General features: G+C 35.3%; 3 protein-coding genes across 3 annotated transcripts in view; 1 reads left to right on the top strand and 2 right to left on the bottom strand.

Annotated features, from left to right (window-relative positions):
* Window positions 1-2769: 2769 nt before the first annotated feature.
* LOC116289325 (uncharacterized) lies at window positions 2770-5015 on the bottom strand. Its single transcript, XM_089037002.1, has 3 exons — window positions 4303-5015; window positions 3521-4073; window positions 2770-2841 (listed from the first exon to the last, which is right to left on the bottom strand). Exons 1-3 carry the CDS (start codon window positions 5013-5015, stop codon window positions 2785-2787), a joined length of 1323 nt encoding a protein of 440 aa, XP_088893128.1. The 3' UTR covers window positions 2770-2784.
* Window positions 5016-7005: 1990 nt separating this feature from the next.
* Window positions 7006-19331, bottom strand: part of LOC148906992 (uncharacterized) — a 47853-nt gene continuing 35527 nt past the window's right edge. The window contains exon 2 of the mRNA XM_089037172.1: window positions 7006-7157. The gene's annotated coding sequence lies outside the window, so the exon portion shown is untranslated. The remainder of the gene's footprint in view (window positions 7158-19331) is intronic.
* Window positions 13109-17738, top strand: LOC148906996 (uncharacterized). Its single transcript, XM_089036500.1, has 2 exons — window positions 13109-13598; window positions 17586-17738. The coding sequence occupies exons 1-2, from the start codon at window positions 13109-13111 to the stop codon at window positions 17630-17632; spliced, it is 537 nt and encodes a 178-aa protein (XP_088892626.1). The 3' UTR covers window positions 17633-17738.

Genomic DNA, 19331 nt, shown 5'->3' with positions numbered 1-19331 from the left:
GATAAGCAATCTACAGTATGAGTGGCCGTGTTGTATTCGATATACAATCACTCGGCTACGCCTCGTGTTTGTATATCGGATACAACACGGCCACTCATTCTGAAAAAAACGTCTGTCTGATGAGTGCGTAAGCACGAAACTCGGAGTTACAGTGAACATGTCTCGTCTTTAATCCAATCTTTACTATATATCTGTTGCTCTGCATCCCTACGCATCGAGCACTGTTTCACCAGTATAGGCCACATTACATACTTTGTTATATATATATATATATATATACAGCCATTTGCAAAAATTATGGCCGTTTCAAATATAAATACAACTATATCGAAAGTATATCAGACAGGGCGGGATATCATTCTTGATATTTTTTTCCAGAAAGCCCTAATGATAGACAACTTGAAAAATATATAGTGGAAGATATCCCATAATACTTGATATGCTTTCGATATACTCGTATATGTATTGGAAGCGGCCATAGTTTTTGCAAATGGCTGTATATATATATATATATATATATAATATGTTATTATTATTGGTAAAAAGATACTTGTTGTTCCTGTCAAACAGTTTATTCTAGGCGAATGAATAGGAAAGGAAACAGGTTTGTTAGCCACTGACTTCTCTTAATGAAACAAGGACGATTTTTGGCTTTTTCATTTAGAATCAAGTTAAATCAATCAATTCTGAAACCCCATATAAAAACAAGCAAAAACAGCAACAAAAGAGAAGGGAAAAAAAGCAGAGTAGGCAGTGTTGATGCGGATCAAATGTGTGACGTTATCGGGAAAGGGGCTTAAATGAAATAGTACGAAAGCAACTGCACGCACTTTAGTCACTAGTTATTATTAATTTTGACAAGAGATAAAGACAAAAAATACAAAACATAAAGGTTGTTTGTTTAGTTCATATAATTCAAGAAAGGTACAAGTGATCGACGTTCACGTGCCACGCTTCTCAACTAATTCAGTTTGTTTATTCAATCATAATGTCCTCTAACTTATTCCATTAATTTTGAGAAAGTACGAAAATGAGTTTGTTTTTTCTACGAATAACGTGGAACTAATTGAAATTTGGGAGGATTTTGAGCAAGTATATTCAACAAAAACAAAGAAAAGAGAAAAATAAAAAAACCCTGCGTTTGATGGGGTCTAAAGGTTTTTTTTCTAACTTAGAATTCGTACGCTTAAGTCCTTACTCTCTAAAACATTCCAGTACAAAAGAATAAGTCAATAATATATAGCTGGAGTATAGTTTACAGTCATCAAACTAATGTTGTTTACGATTAAAATGTTCATTCTGGGTGATCCAAGAAAGTTTTTGAGTATTTATAAAGCAGGCGCTTTGATTCTGAATCCGAAATTAGACCGCCGTATGCTACATAGAAGAGTCGATTAATCGCGAGGACGTATTTGCGTTCCAAAGCTGATACTTTCAGGAAAAGAATTACAATAAACAAGCTTTCAGATCATATAGTTTTAGTGAAAATAAAATATATACCAGGTGATGATTTAGGGCATTCAACTTAGGCTAAAATTTGCTTCGCGTCGTAGCTGCTTGAAATGCCATCGAAAAAAAATCCCAAAAAGCGAGAAAAAAACATTTTCCCAAAAATATTATTTATCCCTTTTGGAGTCTGATAGTTAGTTAAAATGTTGAAAAAGTATCAGATCGATAGGAGTATTTTTGAACGAGTGAGGCCTTCTTAAATATGGGTAATATTTTGGGCTGTTCACACCGGTCCAGAGCGAACCGGAAGTCGAGTTTTAGATTTTCGTAAAATTCGCCAAAATAAAAAAGCGCTCGAAGTTTTAAACTGGATTTTTTAAAAGAGCTTACCAAAGGTTGTCTTCTGACAAAATATGAGAAATTTGAAAATTCCTTCGCTGTCCCGCCATTCTCGACCGTTACGGACAGCCACTCTTAAGTCTCCCAAGACCAACAAGAGAACATGAACTTCCAGAAGAAAACATATTATTTGAAATGTACGATATGGCTTTTACAAGTTCCTATTTTGGTAACAAATAGATGAGAGTAACGGAAGTGTTGCCTGATGCACTCATCCAGATCTATCAGATTGTTTCAAATTTCTTCTAATTGCTTTGAAGCTTTAATTATAGTTGCATTATTGCTATCTCTTTAGATGTTACTTGTTCATACCAATATAACACTTAGATAATCAGGATGAAGTTGCATAAAGCAATTAATTCCTGGTTACTTATTAAAAAAACAGCATTTAATGATTTGAATGTAACACATTTGGCTGGTTAAAAATTCATCTGTGTTTTCAGCCTTTATCATATAGAATACCATAAGCTTGGGTACATATATTTTTTTCATTGTAATTGCAGTTGTGTTTTTTGCCAAATTATTACCCATCCAATAACTGGAAATTAATTTCAAATCAATTTTGATTAATTACTTATTTGGTAAACTTGTCAATGAATAGTAATTTTGGCATCATTCTAGTTCTTCAAATTAACTGCTGTAATCTACTCTCTAATTTTACTCTAGCAATTAATAAATAAGTTTAAAAAAAGTTATATTGACATAATATGGTTTTAGTTTAATGGTTTGATGAAAAACGAAATGTACTTTATGATGCATTTGATGTATTTAAACAATCAGATACAAAAGAAAGTGTTTTCATGTACAAGTCAATACCATATGAATACTTGTATCAAGTGGATTTACAAGAACTTCAAGCCTTCCATATTCAGCCTCTTGTAAAGGAGAGTTAACAGGAGGAATTTCAATGATATCACCATCTTCATCGGGACCACTCTATTCACTGCATGGTAATGGGCCATCCCAGTCAATCCCATAATTATTACAGTTACCCTATAACACAATTGGTTGAATAAAAAGTTAATGTTTAACATCAGTAGTGAATGCATCCCAGCAATAATAATACCTTTAATATGGCCCTTATTACATTAATATGGCATAGAGGTGTAAGGAAAAGAAGAGCTAAGGGTGAATATAGATGATAATCCAGCCCCACGTAGTTCCTCCCTAGATCCTCCTAAGTGTCCAGCTGCTGGCAACCAGTGCTGGTCATAGCAGGACTACCATCATATGACATACCATCACTATAGTTTCAAACTAAACTTTCAAAATATTATCATTAGATTCAATGTGTGACATGGCTCCTTACTTGCAGCAAATTTATCTAAAGCAAATTTGTGTTCGATATAAACCTGCACTAGTGTGTAATTTTTCTCATCCCATAATAAATCCAATACCATTGTTCTAAATTTCAAATTAACTTAACAGTTTTGTTTTTTATGTGTGCAAATATCAGGGGCAGATCGACGAATCACTGAAAGGGGGGGGGGGGGGGGGGGTGGAACAAACTGAACGAAAAAAAAATTGTACTTTCTCTCTACTTACATTTACTCTCCACTTCTTTTCTTTTGTTTTACTTAGCAAAAGGGGGGGCCCCTGCCCCCTTCAATCCTCCTCTAAATCTGCCCCTGAATATATGTGATCATTATCATTATTACTAGTTCTGTTATACCTCCATGTCTCCAAATGTTTCCTTGGCCACAGTTAAGCTGGAGTTTGCAATACTATTCATACCCAACATCCACAGCTGCATTGGTGTGCGATGACCAGCTGATGAGATCTTGTGATGGTTCCAGCCAGAAACAAAATTTTGTAAAGTCCTGTTATATCTTTCAATGTATATGTAGTGTAAGCAGAAAATATGGCTATCATCATTGGGATTGAGCACTTGACAGGCCTCCATATGATAGAACAGGTTGTAGAAAACGAATGTAACTTGGTAATACATGTCTCTCCAAAGCCGCTCTATCCTCTGATTGTGTACACTTTTTCCTGTGATCATACTTGCTCTTCCTGGGCCTCGTGCAGGGTGTGAAAGCATAAACATCGACACCTCCACATTCTTGCCACCCATGTCACTCCTCACCCTTGATGGTAGACCAAAAAAAGTGATAGCTTCTTTGAAAAAACCAAGAACTGTTTCTGATCTATTGTTGTTTGAACATTTTAAATAGACAATAGATCTAGAGAATCCATCAATCCCCCCATGAACTACCAACTTCCATCTAGAAAAAGAAAAAGACAGTGAAAAAGTACAGTATCTTTATATCATTAAAATATTGATTTTTCCAAACTGATAAATGCATGTGTTTACACTCGCAAACACATTTAGCTTGCAGCATATCACTTTCAATTTAAAACTGCTAGTATATTGAAGCATATTGCAAAAATCATTATCACTGCAGGGGAGGGGGGGGGGGGGGTGGGGGGGGCTAACTAGCAATTAACTTTCACCTTATCAATTTGTGATGGCCATCAATATGCCAAAGAGCATTGGGACTACTGACACTGTACTTTCGTCTTTCTGTTGCTTGCATCCATCTTGTTACGGTGCCCTCTGGATCAACACGTTTCATGCTTTCTCTGACACGTAATTGTGGAACAAAAATTCCCCTGGCCATTAGGTGACCTAGCATCATGCGATAGCCAGAATTGGGGAACTCGATCTTAATATTGCGTATAACATCATCTAGTGCACAGTCGTCAATGTCCGTAAAAGATCGACTTGTACCAATGTTTAAGTCTTTAAGGCGTCTATTAATTGTTGATTGAGATACCCCACACATACATGTACGGGCCATGTCCACAGCTTTAAATCCCTTTTCAGACAAATAAAACAATTGTTCCTGTGTTATGCGAATCTTTGGTCTTCCTGGTAAACCAGAGTGCTCTAAGTCTGATTGAAAGGACTGCTGATTCCTGAATATTGCTGATTCCTCTTCTTCCTTTAACAAATCGACAATAATCCGCATCTTTCTTGTGACAGAGTGCTCTATTATATGTGCTGCTTCTAGATGCACAGAATGGTTGTATAGTAGGTTTGCACGAGTAAATAAATCTTTCAAATCAAGAGGAGTAGCGTCAAGAGAGTTTTCAAAATGTTCTAAAGTTTGAAGGAAATTTTGTATCCGTTTAAGAAAAGGAATTTTTGCATTAATCGCCGACATGTTTTCAAGTTAAAAACTGAAAAAGCCCAGTCTTTTTCGGACGGCTAAGTGCTCTAGGGCCCAATATAAAAATGTCGAACTTGAATAACGAATGTCGAACTTGAAAAACGAATGTCGAACTTGAAAAACGAATGTCGAACTTGAAAAACAAATGTCGAACTTGAAAAACGAATGTCGAACTTGAAAAACGAATGTCGAACTTGAAAAACGAATGTCGAACTTGAATAACGAATGTCGAACTTGAATAACGAATGTCGAACTTGAATAACGAATGTCGAACTTGAATAACGAATGTCGAACTTGAATAACGAATGTCGAACTTGAATTTTGACAAGAAAAATGCGCCATAGTAATATCATATCATAGTTCCGAATCGTAATTTCCTCATAAGGTTTATACAACCAATTAAATTGGCCCTGTATAAATACTCGACTGATCGAGTCTTGACAGATTCCTACCTTTAGTTGTGAGAACACTCATTGTCAGAGTGTGCATAGGAGGTCCTCTTAACAAGATATAATCATTTTCGTTATGATAGCTTTATTTTTCTACCGATGTGGGTCATTTTTTAATGACGTCCCAAACGTTTCATCGCTGGACAGCTGGCAACGGTTTCCTGGCAACAACACTCATCCTTCAAAATAAGTTCCTTAAAATACAGTTTTTATGAAAATTGCAAGTTATCGATTATTAAAAAAAATTGCTATTGCTATAAAACATGATTCTGCAATGTATTGCCGGAATATCCCCGCACTAAACACTTATGTTGAAATTGGTAAAATGAGTTTTCCTCAGCTAAGATTGATTGGTATCTCATACTGATCCGCCTTTGTAAATTTTTTTTTTTTTTTCTGGACAGCTATCTTCGATTTCTTTTGCTCTGATAACTGGTCTTACAAAAGATAAAGAAAGTTCAATGTCAAATTCACGAGTTTCGGTTCGTCTAGACAATAATTATAATGATAATCGTCTTTGGATCTCAGCATTCTACTTAACTATTTATATATACAACATTTCGTTTTAAATTTCCAAGACCTGCGTTCTTACTTGCAATTAGCATAGGAAATAAACTTGTGTGCACAAATGAAAACAATGGTTGCATCGTTTCAATCACATACTTGTACTTTCAAAAACTTCAAACTTCATTTTCATTTTGTTCTACTTTAGAAAATATAAGTAATGGACATTAATTTCACACTTAAATCTCTTAAATTTGGTAGCATTATCATGAATTCAAAGTCAAGGTCTTCCCTCTTTGTCAAATGGAAGTAATCAAAACGCATGTAATTAAATATAATAAGTGGAATGCTGCAATGTACTCTAATTTGAAATATGTGCGGATGAGTCAAAGCCGTTAGAGGAGAATCTCAAAACAAAAACAAACAAAAATCACGAACAAGCGATCTTAATTTCTTTCTTGGTGGCTTAGAAACCTCTCTGAAATCTTAGATTCGAGTTTAGTCAAATAATGTTAACTTGCTTTCTGAACAAAGCAAATAAATAAAAACCTGACACTCGTGTTCTAGCTAAAAGGCTAGAAAGAAAAAGAAAAGAAAAGGAACAGAAAAAATGGAATCTAAAGGAATGGAAAGGAGAAGAAATAAAGGGACACGAAAAGAAAAGAAAAAAATGAAAGGAGAAGACAGAAAAAAAGGGGGGAGGGAGAAAGAAGAAGAAAAAAAAGACAAAAATATTTGCAAAGGCTTAACATAATAGACCTCACTGTATACTAATAGAAAATTGGGATCTTCCATCTAAATTATGTCAGAAGATATTTAGACATATGCAATTGAATGAAACGATATTTCAGAATACTCACTACAAGAAGTACTATAAGAAATCTTATGTGTTGTGACATAGTGATATACTTACGATTATCGTTGTTTAAGTTGCTTTTCTTCGCTGGCTAGCGCCTATGCAGATATCCATTCAATCCGGAGTATCCACTGACAAGAGAAGAACCTTTTCAGTATTCGATTATTTCCTCAAATTAAAACTCAATTTTTGGCTTCAATTGTCATTATTTGAATTGCCAACAGAACAATAATGACTGGTTTTCGTTTTTCAAGAAAATGTGTAGAAATCAGTGTTGCTCTATTTTGCTTGAAGCCAAAAGAGTCTCAGACTTCGTCCTTGATAGCTCTAGAAGTTAACGAAAGAAGCCCAATCAATATACGGACTAAGTGGCTGTTAATAGTTCACAGTTCCTATAGCCACCTTGAAGTAAATATGAATATATGAATATTTCATGTACTTCTTTAAGTATCTTCGTTCATGTTATTCTTAAGGCCGGTTTAGACGGTACGATTTTCGCCTACAACTATTGTATACAACACGCTCGCATCTGTCGTAGGCGAGTTGTGGGCTTGATTTACACGCTACGACTCGAGTTGTAGGATGGCGCGAACATGTTGTATACGATAGTTGTAGGCGAAAATCGTACCGTCTAAACCGGCCTTAATTAGGGTCTCCAAAATTCGCAGGCTAAAAAGAGCATGTTAAAATTAGTGGAAAACTACGAAGTTTGAATTTGAAGTAAGTAAGTTCAAAGCTCGCAAAGATATATTTTTTCAGTTTTAAATCTAAATTTTGTATAAAAAAAAACAAAACATTCATTGTAAGCAAAAGATGCCCTACCACCAAAGGTTCTTACAAAATTCAAATGAATCATATCTTCGCGAATTTTGAATGCTTATTTCTTTTCTCTTTCCTGTTATGATAATTATTTTTCAGTTCTATTTATTTCGAAATACCTGATAAGAGCTCATTTACTTTATCCCTCCTATTATTTGACCGCTTTATTGGTTCTTACGCTGAACTTTTCAAGATCTTTTTCCTTTGTTCTTTGCTTTTCCTTGATTCCTTTCTTCCTTTCTTTATTAAAATCCAAGATTCCAATTCAATCTGTGCAACAAACCAATCCAATCCTTGCTTAGTATCCCCCACAGCCGCTTTCAGTGTTTGCTGTTCAGGGATCCGAAATAAGAAAAAGTGAAAAATTAAATCGCATCATTGAAATTACTGTTGACACCTTGCATAGAAATTATCGGTATTCATCTTTTATTCTTATGAAATCGAAATATCCGGACAAAAAATGAGAGGTAATATTCTTAACAGACAATATGCGAGTGTACAATGGATATTTTCCAAATATTGTATGGCATTAATCCAGGCTTAAAAATAATAAAATACTAGTTTATCTGATCTGATGTAGACCAAACTGCTCCATATCATGGGCACCTTTTAAAAACAACTTTCTTTCCGGCATGATCCCAAAAAAAGGAAATAAAGTGATAACTTTTTTAACGAGACCAATGTGGTACAATTAAGTAGATGCGCAGATTGGATTTGTAAATAGCCTTTATTTGCATTCTGCTCATTTCTTTGAATTTTTAAAATAAATCGGCTTGATTGGGGTTTTCTTAATCAGTGATAGATTGTGGCAATTCTACTTTCTCGTAAAATCCTGAATTTAGAATCTAAAAATCACAATAAATTCAGGTTTTACAGTTTATTTTCTTTCTTTTAACATCAATAATCCTAACCTTTTCATAGATTTCAAGAATAAATTCAAATGATCAGAAAAGGTACCTTTTTAGTTGATAAAAAGGTAGAAAATTTAGTATTTTCATCTATGAATGGATGTGATGAAATTTCCCAGCTTCTTTCAAGTTTCACCCTTTAAAGAAAATTCGAAAAGCAGATAAAAAGATACCTTTTTTGCCGGAGTTTTGCAAGCTGAAAAACGCAAATACCAAAAGGTACCTTTTTCTATCGACCTAGTCACTGTAGTTTTAAAAATCAATTTTAATTGAAAAAGCAATGCCAAATAATGTCATCACATGTTTATTTCCCTTCGATTTCATAAATAGACGTATGTTTCTTGCTGAAAAGCCTCTAATGACCTCTGGAAAGGATTGCTTATAGGATTGCCTTATTTGTTGGTATGAGTAGTTTGCATCCAGATATATTTTGAATTGCTCAAGGTTGGCTTCCTAAACCTCCATTTTTAATTTCAGCATATACTAGTAGTTTCCTGCGCAACACCAAACAAACGACCTTATTAAGTTTGAATATAGAATTGTGTCATAAATAATTAGCAGTAGTCACGTGACGTTTAAGGGGGGAAACTACAATTTGGAATTGGCATGAAACTGTTAGCCAATAGTAATATTGGTTAGAAATAAATATGTGATAGCGTCATTTGGCATTGCTTTTTCAATTATATTGCACTCAATAATTATGTAGTAAGTGACCAGTGCGTTAGGAAAAGGTACCTTTTGGTACTTGCGTTTTTAATTTCAGCTCGCAAAAACGGCAACCCCCCCCCCCCCCCCCCAAAAAGATACCTTTTTATCTGCTTTTCGAATTTTCTTCAAAGAGCGAAACTTGAGAAAAGATTGGAAATTTCATCACATCCATAAAATAGATAAAACACTAAAGTTCCTACCTTTTTATTAAATAAAAAGGTACCTTTTCTAATCATATAAATTTATTCTTAAAATCTATAATCTAAAAAATTTTTTGTAAAAGCTGAAATTATTGTGATTTTTAGATACTAAATTTAGGATTTTACAATAAAGTAGAATTGCCACAATCTATCACTGATTTTTCTTGCCGTTAATTTCTCATGGCTCATGGCTAGATCGGAAAAAGTATATAGAGAGCGTTTGGAGAGCGTCGGGCCTCGCATATACTAAATCTTTTTAGCTAAACCACCTCAAACAATTCTCAAATTATACATGATGTTAATACCAAGTGTGCTCAAAATGGTTCAGTAGGACAAAAAGAAAAGGTAAAAAAAGAAGAAATATAGAAAAAGAAAATAAAGAGAAAATGAATAAAAACATGAACTGATAAGACAGTCACCAGTGCAGCCAAAACGTCAAGCTCTTAACTGTAATAATATTTCCTAGCGTGAAAATCTCAAAATGTCATGTTTTAGCACGCGATGATTTACGTCTCAAAAAGTGTGAGCATAATAGAAAAAGGCAAAAGAAAATAAAAAGAACTGAATTGATTTCATGAACGAGGACACTGTGAATATTTAATAGGTTACTCTTAATTCAGCTGGCAGTGAACTAAAATTGGCAAAGATACAAATAAGATATGGTTGGCAGGTTGTGTTAAATGTCCCTACTAAGATACAATCACAGCCAAAATAGAATTATGACTGATCAACTGCGTTAGTCAACGGGTGCAAAAGACGATGACACGGAACGGCTCGGAAATGATTAGGCAGTATTGTCATTGTTACTTAATAGAAACTCAATGTGATTTCAGGTGCATGCTCGTTTCTAATCTACCCTCACGTAGAGAAAAAATACAATTAAATACTTTAAACACAAGGCTTTTGGGAAACATTTCAATTCTAGGAAATTCCGGGACACTGACATAAAAAATTCAAAATCGAGTAAAAATGTAGCCTTGGTTTACTATACTCTTTTTTCGTTGGGTCGACTATAAGTTTGAGCAAAAATTCCGCAGTGTATACGTAGAGTTTGTGGCATTTTACAAACAACACATATTTTATAGCATGACTCCAGTTTTTCTCTTAAAATCGGCTTTGAAGTGTACTAAATTTTGCACTTACCTTTGGAGAAAAGACTCTGGCACAAAAGAAATCGTCAGCGTAGTAAATAAGGCTGTGTAAACAAGAAGGTTAAACTTTTCAAAACGTTTTTCAAGATATTATGAAAACCATACAAGGTAATCTAGGCCTTATCCCCTGATAACAGTGGACCAAGGTGAGAGCGCTGTGGAACTCCAAGGTGGTTAAAACTCTTTCCGGTAAGAAATCTAGGATTTTGCTTTTGTTTTTCTCGTGTTTTAATTAATTTTTGTTTCCCGACGACAGATGTTTCATTAGACTTTTTGAGAGAGAAGATTAAGCGAAAAAGATAAGCTGTTGTTTTAATTTTTTAAATTGATTGCTTTTGTACAAATATTTCATTTATTTTTCAAATAATAACTCTACCTGAGAAACTAGCAATTCTTTTAGGATACTATCTGAAAAAGAGCAAATAAAGTATCAGAAGATCATCAGACGATCAAACAAGGTTAAGGTAGAAAATAAATCAATTCAGGGAATAGAATATTTTAAGTGAGTTTTTGGTTTTCATTCATTATATGAAAAAGGAAGGATGGATAGGAAGACGGTAGGAAGAAAGAAAGAAAAGGAAAGGAAAGGAAAGGAAAGGAAAGAATGCAAAGCAAAACAAAGCAAAGCAAGAAAAGAAAGAGAAGAGAAGAGAAGAAAAGGGAAGGAAAGGGGAGAGGAGAGAAGAGAAAAGGAATGAAAACATTTTTTCACAGTCTAACTCTAATTATACTCAACTGACCATCCTTCATATCTTCCTTTCATTACATTGCCTTTATTGATACTTATAATTGGAATTTTTCTCGTTAGTCGCTTGTCACACGATGCCTAATATAACTCGTTATACATGTTACCCAAGATAAAAATTACACCCTTTTCTTAACATGTTATTCTTTCATAATCGATCCAGTTCAGTTAGAATTCAAAACTTTGTGCAAATTAAAATTCTAATATTTTAAGATTTCTCGTTGGTATCTTAACGTTTGTACGTTGAAAGTTATAGTATAAATTGTGAAAAAAGTTACATGAACACGAAATCCAATCCCTGCGGCTAAATATGAATTATTCGATCAGTTAACCTGAACTATTCGAATTTTAACCTGAACTATTCGATTTTTAACCTGAACTATTCGAATTCTCTGATTATTCGATTTTTAACCTGAACTATTCGATTTTTCTGATTATTCGATTTTTAACCTGAACTATTCGAATTTTAACCTGAACTATTCGAATTTTAACCTGAACTATTCGAATTTTCTGATTTTTCGATTTTTCAGTAAGTAGGTCACGCCTAGATTTTGTCGGAAACGCTCCCATGGATCTTGCATGAGAAACCATGCATATTATTAATTGCTTTTCTTATTATCATTACCTAAATCCCCTGTCTCTTTACAATACAATACAATACAACCTTTATTTACTCATATTCAGTGAATAACAAAGCTCTGAAGTCAAAGAATAGTGCGTTTAAAAATCCTGATAAAAAACTGCTGAAAAATTATAAGAAAATATTCATTGATGGGGTGTTTTTGTTTTAATATTGAGAAGATTTGTAGAACATAGATCACAATGAACGAAAAACAAGTGCTCGCTTGAAACCATTTTGCAGTAGGGTCTCTTTTTGGTTCATTCTAGTTAATGCATATTAGTTAATATAAAGAGATTTATAGAACAACAGGAGTTAATAATGCGGGGATCATAGTAAATGGCGCGGAATCGTTGGGAAACCTATTGTTCTAGGAAATTGTTCGACTTTATCCATTGTTATATGACGTTGACCGTGCACAGAGAAGGAAAAAAGGTTCTGCACTTTGTTTATACTATTAGGGAATATAGAATTTTTTCCCTAAAAAATCGTTTTTAAATAATAAGAAAATCAGTATTGTCAGTCAGTATTGTCAGTCCAAGCTAGTTCCAAAACTAGCCGTTATCTACGGTCAGTATCACATGATGGTGCGGTTTAACATCAAACGCAAAACAATGCCTTTATTCTATGGAGTTTCCAAGCCATTCCGCTCTACTAACTATGCGCGGATGTATGTGTAGTTCAACCTTCACCGTCCTTCCAAACAATTACAAACTTACAGTTGAGATCAGTACTCCTAAAGATAACCTTAAAAGCTTTATTCTTTTTACATTTTTACAGTTTGTACTTATATAAATTTCATATTATTTCTATATTTTCTGTATTGATATATTCATAATTATCTCTCCAGGAACCACTATGATGGTCACAGACCGGAAAGCACTCTTATTTTTAAACAATCTTTCCTATGAACTGAAACCAAGAGATTAACATAAGCTAGTATTCAGACAACATACATATACTAAAAGCGATTCGGAGTTTTTTCAATATTATTAAGAATTTCGCGCTTTGCTATATCTTGCATATATTTCTGTTATCCTAGCAACGCATTTTGCTCAAAAGCACGAAGTAAGCACGATCGACCTAGTGTGTCTAGACTAGGTAAAAAATAAATATTCATCAACCAAGATGGATGCCAAGAAAGCGCTCGAAGAAACCTCAAAGGAAGAAGAAGAAGAAGAACCTTTGAAGCAAGCGGAGAAGACTGATATCATTGGGTTTCTATGTATTGCAGTCCTCACGTACATTATTTACTCTTCAGTACTTATCTCAGCACAAGACATCCTCGCTTCGACTGGTATTCCATCAACCTCGATAATCCTGTGTTTTAACACTCCATATTTCATCATGACCCTACTTCTTCCTTATTACATCGATAAGCTGTCCCTGATGAACAAAGCTATAGCCTCTTCTGTTCTTTTTGGTGCCGGACTACTACTAATAACACTTATACCTAATCCTGGTCTACGACTTATAGGAGTCGTTGTGTCTTCTCTGGGAATGGGTACTGCTGAGATTGGTTTTCTATCTGCAACGTCCTTGCATCAAGAATTAACAGTACATTCTTTCACTTCTGGGACTGGTATTGGATCTGTCATTGGTACAAGTTATATCTCAGGTAATTATAGAATGATTTTGAATGATCTTTTCTCTGACTTTATTGAGCTTAGTAGGATATTATAATTAGTGGACTGGCAGTGTTTGGTATCCTTTTGGTGTGGATATATGATTAACATTGGCATACTAGCAGCAGCACATACTAATATGAAAAATCTATGGCATAATAAAGTGTATGAGTATCGCAGTGGTGTGTCGGCCAGAGATCCCCGCAGCGTGCTGGGAGAGGGGGGAATCTCTCTCGCTTGATCACCCAGGAAAAAAGTCTTACTTGCTTTGGGTTTTATGGTACAGAATCATGTATTGTCATAAGGATGTTATCTCGTTATGGAACTGAACAATCTTTAATTTTTCTCTCTCATTCTCGATTTTTTTTGTATCTAACAATAAATAAAATTGGACCATAAGTTTTAAGGGGGTTAGTTTATCACCAATCGCGGCCACTGCACGTGGAAATGACGTAAAGTTTACGCGTATTGGCGAAGAGACGCAAGATCAAGATATGCATATTCATCTGACCTGGAAAGAAAAGTTTCTAGCAGCCAAAAATAACCTGTTCTTGGCTGTACCTCTATTTATTGGACTGTTTTCCGACTACCTCATAATGCAAGGTGTCGTCACTACCATTGCATTTGAAAATTCACCATTCGATCCCCGCAATCATTTCCAGTATTACACACTGTCGTTTTGGCTAGGGGAAATTATTGGCCGCTCATATGGACTCGTTATACTGTCTTTCAAGCCATCCTGCACTGTTGTAACAGAGAAGACCTGGATTCTAACAACGATCATTGCTTGCAACCTGATATTATTAATCTTCGAAAGCTGGTATCCCAGCAAAAACAAAGGCATTTTATAGCTGGTATACCACAGGTATCCCAGCAAACAAAAAACAAAAAAACAAAGGCATTTTATAGCTGGTATACCACAGGTATCCCAGCAATTAGCATCTTCCTTGCTGTTAATCAATGTCAATATTGCGAAGTGATTAGGAGGGGGCGGAGCTAGATTATCACGTGACACAATTAAAGTCTACGCATGCTCTATTTTGCTGACTGCTGTTATTCAAGACTGAGTCGGATTAGAAATTCTAATTTCTTTGTAAAAAAGAAAAGGTGACAAGGATTTCCAAGAAATATTAATATAATAGTCCGTAGCTTATTTTTACGAACTATACATGCTTTGGTTCAACTACTGAAAGCAGTATTCTCTGTTACCGAAGATCAGTGCTAAGGAAGGAAAACAGCGCTTCAAAAACAAGCCAAGGATAAAGAATTATGCCTTCTTGATCTAAACAAACCGATATAACTAGCTAAAAACTAGTGTAAACAAACCGAGCGTATTTCATTCGACTTTCGTACTATTTTTGCAGATTCCTCAAGCTGATTGTCAAGTTACATGAAATGTTTTGGCTCCAAAGACTACTACGAATAAACTTAAAGTACAGAGAAGTTTATTCGGCCTTTTAATATTTTGTTTTTAAATATGAAGTAATAAGAATAATTTAAATAAACGAATATATTTCGCCATCTTCTTGACCTTAAGTCATTCAACTTCTAGTTCGTTAAACTTTAAGAATATGTCCATTCGGATTTAGAAATATCTGTGAACATAAAAAACTTTAAAATTAAAGCAACTGTGAGGAAAATCTTTGATTTTACCGTCTTAAGTAAAGAATTTCGATTCACAAATAACGAGTTCGAAAATTCCCGTGTGAGACACTCTTTGCAAAGCGCGTGACCACAGGCACGACTTAATTACGTATGCTAAAAATAGGAATGGAATGGACATGACGGAACTGGAATTTGGACTGATTTTTATCCATACCTTTAATTCTTGGCATACACTTTTTATCCAAAATGATTTTCACTACTTTGAGCTCTTTGAAGCTTTAATAAAAAAATATTTTCACCTTATTATTGTTCGGATCCATGTCAAAACAATAGCCGATTTCTGCACAGACCCATATTTCATCTAGAAGTAATACCTAGCTTCCTGTGAATAAATTTTTTGTTCTAGTGATCCTATGGTTTAAAACAAACAGTCTACACACACTCTACCTCTGGCAAAAAATGCCAGGTTAAGACCCCATCATCCCTCCACTCCCCATGACCCCGCACCCGTCCTAGCGTCTTTTTTACTGGGATAACTGGGGTTTACCAGTAAGTTGCAAAACACGTCTGTTTTTAACTCGTGGATACGCGAAGCGTAGAAACGAGTTATTGTGAGGGGTCTGAATATGCAAATGTGTCACTCGCTCACTCACACACTCACTAAGATGTTAGCAGATCGATAATTAAACGTTTGTCGATCGTCTTACGTCATCCGATTACGAATGTTACACGACACTAACAAGCACAAAGCTCTTATACCATATAGATTACTTTGATATTTATATGAGAAAAACGAAATGCTCATGTTCCATGTGGGATACATTTCTATCACTTGTAGACGCCGTGGGGACCCACTGTGCATGCGCACACTCGCACATAGTTTTATCTTCGAATTATTCATATTAAAAGAATCAAGGAAAGATGCAAGTTGAAGTAAAATTATACAATTAACGCCTGAAATAAAATTTCAATGAGTTAGACCTTTTTTTTTGATGTATTTTAAAAAAGTAAACAAAAACGCCTATTAGGTACAACGTCAACATTTCGATTTCAGACTGAGACTCGTAGATCGAGCCGGTTATCGAAAAAATTAATTAGAACTCAAGAAGAGAGTCTGATTTCAAGCTCTGGAGGACTTTATTCTCCATAGGGACAGCTCAAAGTCACGGCGGTATTCAGCAATAAAATCTCATAAACTCGATCGAGAGAAGTCTTATTATTACTGATCAACAGTTGTATTTACTAAAGTAAACTTCTTAAGAAAATAATCAATGTAGATGTATACGTAGATCGTAGAAAAAATAACAAAAGACGAAAAAAAGACCAATTCCAATGGAGTTTTGAAGGAAGTTCGGCCAGTTTTGTCATTTAAATAAGCCGTTCTGAATAAAAAGCAGATTGATCGCCACGCATTACAAGATTAAAAACAGCCGAAGCAATGCTCAGATTGTATGTTGAAATGTGCGAAGGTCTAACGAGAATTCGCTCCAATAAATAATCATTAATTTACCGACTTGGATGAAGGCAAAATAAATAGCATTCATAAACGTATTTCTATAAAATATTTGCTTAAATAAATAGTTTCATCCGAAACAAATGTAGGAGCCGTGACCATTGAAGGTCAAGATAAGTAGTAATGTAAATCAACACGCATAACGCAATGCTTTATGTTTATCGTCCCGATCGGCCGATTATCTTGTATATTCAGTTTTTGAGCTCGTAGGTCGAATGTTTGCTGGAATAAAACACACAGCCCGCCTTGGAAATTAATAACAGAGAAAGCGTTTTCAAATAAATCTTCTTCCAATTATACTCTATACTTGACTCAGTTGATTCTATCGAAGTCGTAGTCGAAGTCGTCTTTCGTATTAATTGAAGTTCAGACAATTAATTCATCACAGAAATCGCTTTCAAACTCAACAAAATAGCGAAGAACTAGGTGTTAAAAGGAAAATAAAAAGGACGATTACTCATCTTACTAGATAAATTGAGTATTCAAAATATTAAATCGAGCGAAGTATTTGGAATCCTTTGAGAATGTCAACAAGCATGAGGGCACAGGAAGACCAATCTAAATATTCGAAAAGTGCAACAAGTATCCACGAGTTCGCCTAAGGGCCTTTGATTTCTGATTCCTGCTGGTTCCCGTCCGACAAAATGAACAAGTTGCGCAATAATTAATTACGTCAACATTGCGCCTGTCGCGGCCAAAACCGCCAGAGAGGGACTAGGGCGGAGATCCACACACGCGTCCTATAGTTTTATGTCACAGAGCCGTGTAGCTTTAGGAGAAGAACAAAATTGTAAGTTTTTTGCATTTCATTTCTTCATATCACGGAATATCGCCAATTAATATGTTTCTTTTCTATTTCTAGTTGTGAACCGTCGCTTATCATCTCATTTTACGGTTTATTCATGCTAGAACTGCTAAAGAATAATTTCAATCGCTGCGTTAAGATCGGAGAGTTCAATCAGTTAAACGAAGTGTAATCAACGTGTATTTTGGGAAATAAAGGCGAGTGTCACAAGTTTCTGCAGCTACAGCGCCCTCGACACCATGACAAGCAACTGTCCAATCAGGGCAAAGGTGCTGTTCACGTGTTATCTTGTTTTGGAAGCTCAGGCAACTAAGTACTCCATGCATGTTGAAACCAGGTCCTCCAGGTCCTCCAGGTCCTCCAGGTCCTCCAGATATCCCAGCTTACCCTGGAACCAGGGTCTAGTTTACAGTAAAATCTTGAAACAGGCATTGGTAATAGCTACTCAGAATAGCTAGACTAATCGAGCTGAGGAGCTGAATCGAGCTGAGTAGCTGCGTAAATGCGGATTTGGATATTATCTTTCTTCGAAATTATGGTGAGTGTATTTTTTAACGGCCTAAGATACAAAAATATTTAACTTATAATTTCGAAAAAAGACTACATCCAAATCCGCATTTTGGTTATTTTTTGAATTTAGCGTTATTTAGCGTTTTTCGAATGGGGGGGGAGGGGGGGTCTTAAAACGGGCTAAATTCAAAAAGTAACCACACAGAGCGAAGGAAGTGCTATTTCTCAATGATCGGGTAAGATTTCGAGGCTTTATTTCACGTTTCAATGATTTTATTGAAATTTTTGATGAATTCCCATACTGATTTCCTTATTAACAGGACACCACAGAAACCAAGCTTGGGCTACCTGTGGATGCACGACGGAATTGGCCGACACAGGGAACCCGTTCCCACACATAATTTTGACACAGGAACCCCATTACAAATACTGTCCTTAGTGCAATTTACATTTTTCTTTTTTTGTATCATTTACTATAACTACCAGAGTCCCTTGCACACTTTCTTTAGTTCGGTCAATTAGCACCAATTATCTTTTTATTATTATAATTTGCTGGTAGCTGGAACAATAGGCGAAACACAAAGACTTTAAATTATTTGAAATCGTAACCCCGCCACTCTATGCAAAGTCATTGGATATTAATATTCTACCGCAATTATAATCACTCACAGCATTCCAAAGTACTCTCCGGTCTCTGGGGAATTGGAAGGGGTTGCCCATTGGTTAGGTGTAGTGATATTTAAGTAAGGACGCGTATTTTGGCGAGGTTGAACAAGATAGCTGAACTAAGTGTGGCACCCACCCACCCACCCTGTTTAAGCCGGGTTGACGTCGACCCTGGCACATCCTTAGCAATTCGTGCTGGATTCGTTTCCAGTCGGAGTGCGCATCCATATCTCATTAATGACAATGAATAAGGCAGAATAATATACTATGCTTTATATATTCTGTGTGTTTGCCCCCTCGACATACCATAATTCAAGATGGCCGCTGACGACCTTCCTTTTGGATTTTTTTCTGACTGAATTTCGAAAGCTTTTTCCTTTGTCCTTGTCTTTGAGAGCTAAAAATATCTTAATATAGCAAACTATAATTATTAAGGGAGGAAGAAAGAAAAGCAATGATTGAGTAGCCATTTTTCTTACTAGTCATGTCTTTGCCGATACAACAAGTACTGGTCAATTCAAAATTAGTCTCGTTCAAGTTTGAAGAATTAAGTTATCTTCTCCGTTCCTAAGGTAACATAAAATGGCGTCAAAAATGAAGTGCAGATAGCGTAAGTCCATACCATAA

This window comes from Actinia tenebrosa, unplaced genomic scaffold (assembly GCF_029948245.1).
Source record: "Actinia tenebrosa isolate PJP-AT-01 unplaced genomic scaffold, QUT_ActTen_1.0 PGA_scaffold4__44_contigs__length_22323623, whole genome shotgun sequence".
Lineage (NCBI taxonomy): Eukaryota > Metazoa > Cnidaria > Anthozoa > Actiniaria > Actiniidae > Actinia > Actinia tenebrosa.
This window is presented reverse-complemented; position numbering and strand designations above follow the sequence as displayed.

Bases quoted from the DNA above. Each gene is read 5' to 3' on its own strand.
- LOC148906996 (XM_089036500.1), top strand. From the start codon at position 13,109: ATGGATGCCAAGAAAGCGCTCGAAGAAACCTCAAAGGAAGAAGAAGAA. The intron at 13,599-17,585 runs GTAATTATAGAA...TTCTATTTCTAG, and splicing joins TGGTACAAGTTATATCTCAG to TTGTGAACCGTCGCTTATCA.
- LOC116289325 (XM_089037002.1), bottom strand. From the start codon at position 5,015: ATGTCGGCGATTAATGCAAAAATTCCTTTTCTTAAACGGATACAAAAT. The intron at 4,074-4,302 runs GTGAAAGTTAAT...TTCTTTTTCTAG, and splicing joins GGCCATCACAAATTGATAAG to ATGGAAGTTGGTAGTTCATG. The intron at 2,842-3,520 runs GTATAACAGAAC...ATTGTGTTATAG, and splicing joins AAACATTTGGAGACATGGAG to GGTAACTGTAATAATTATGG.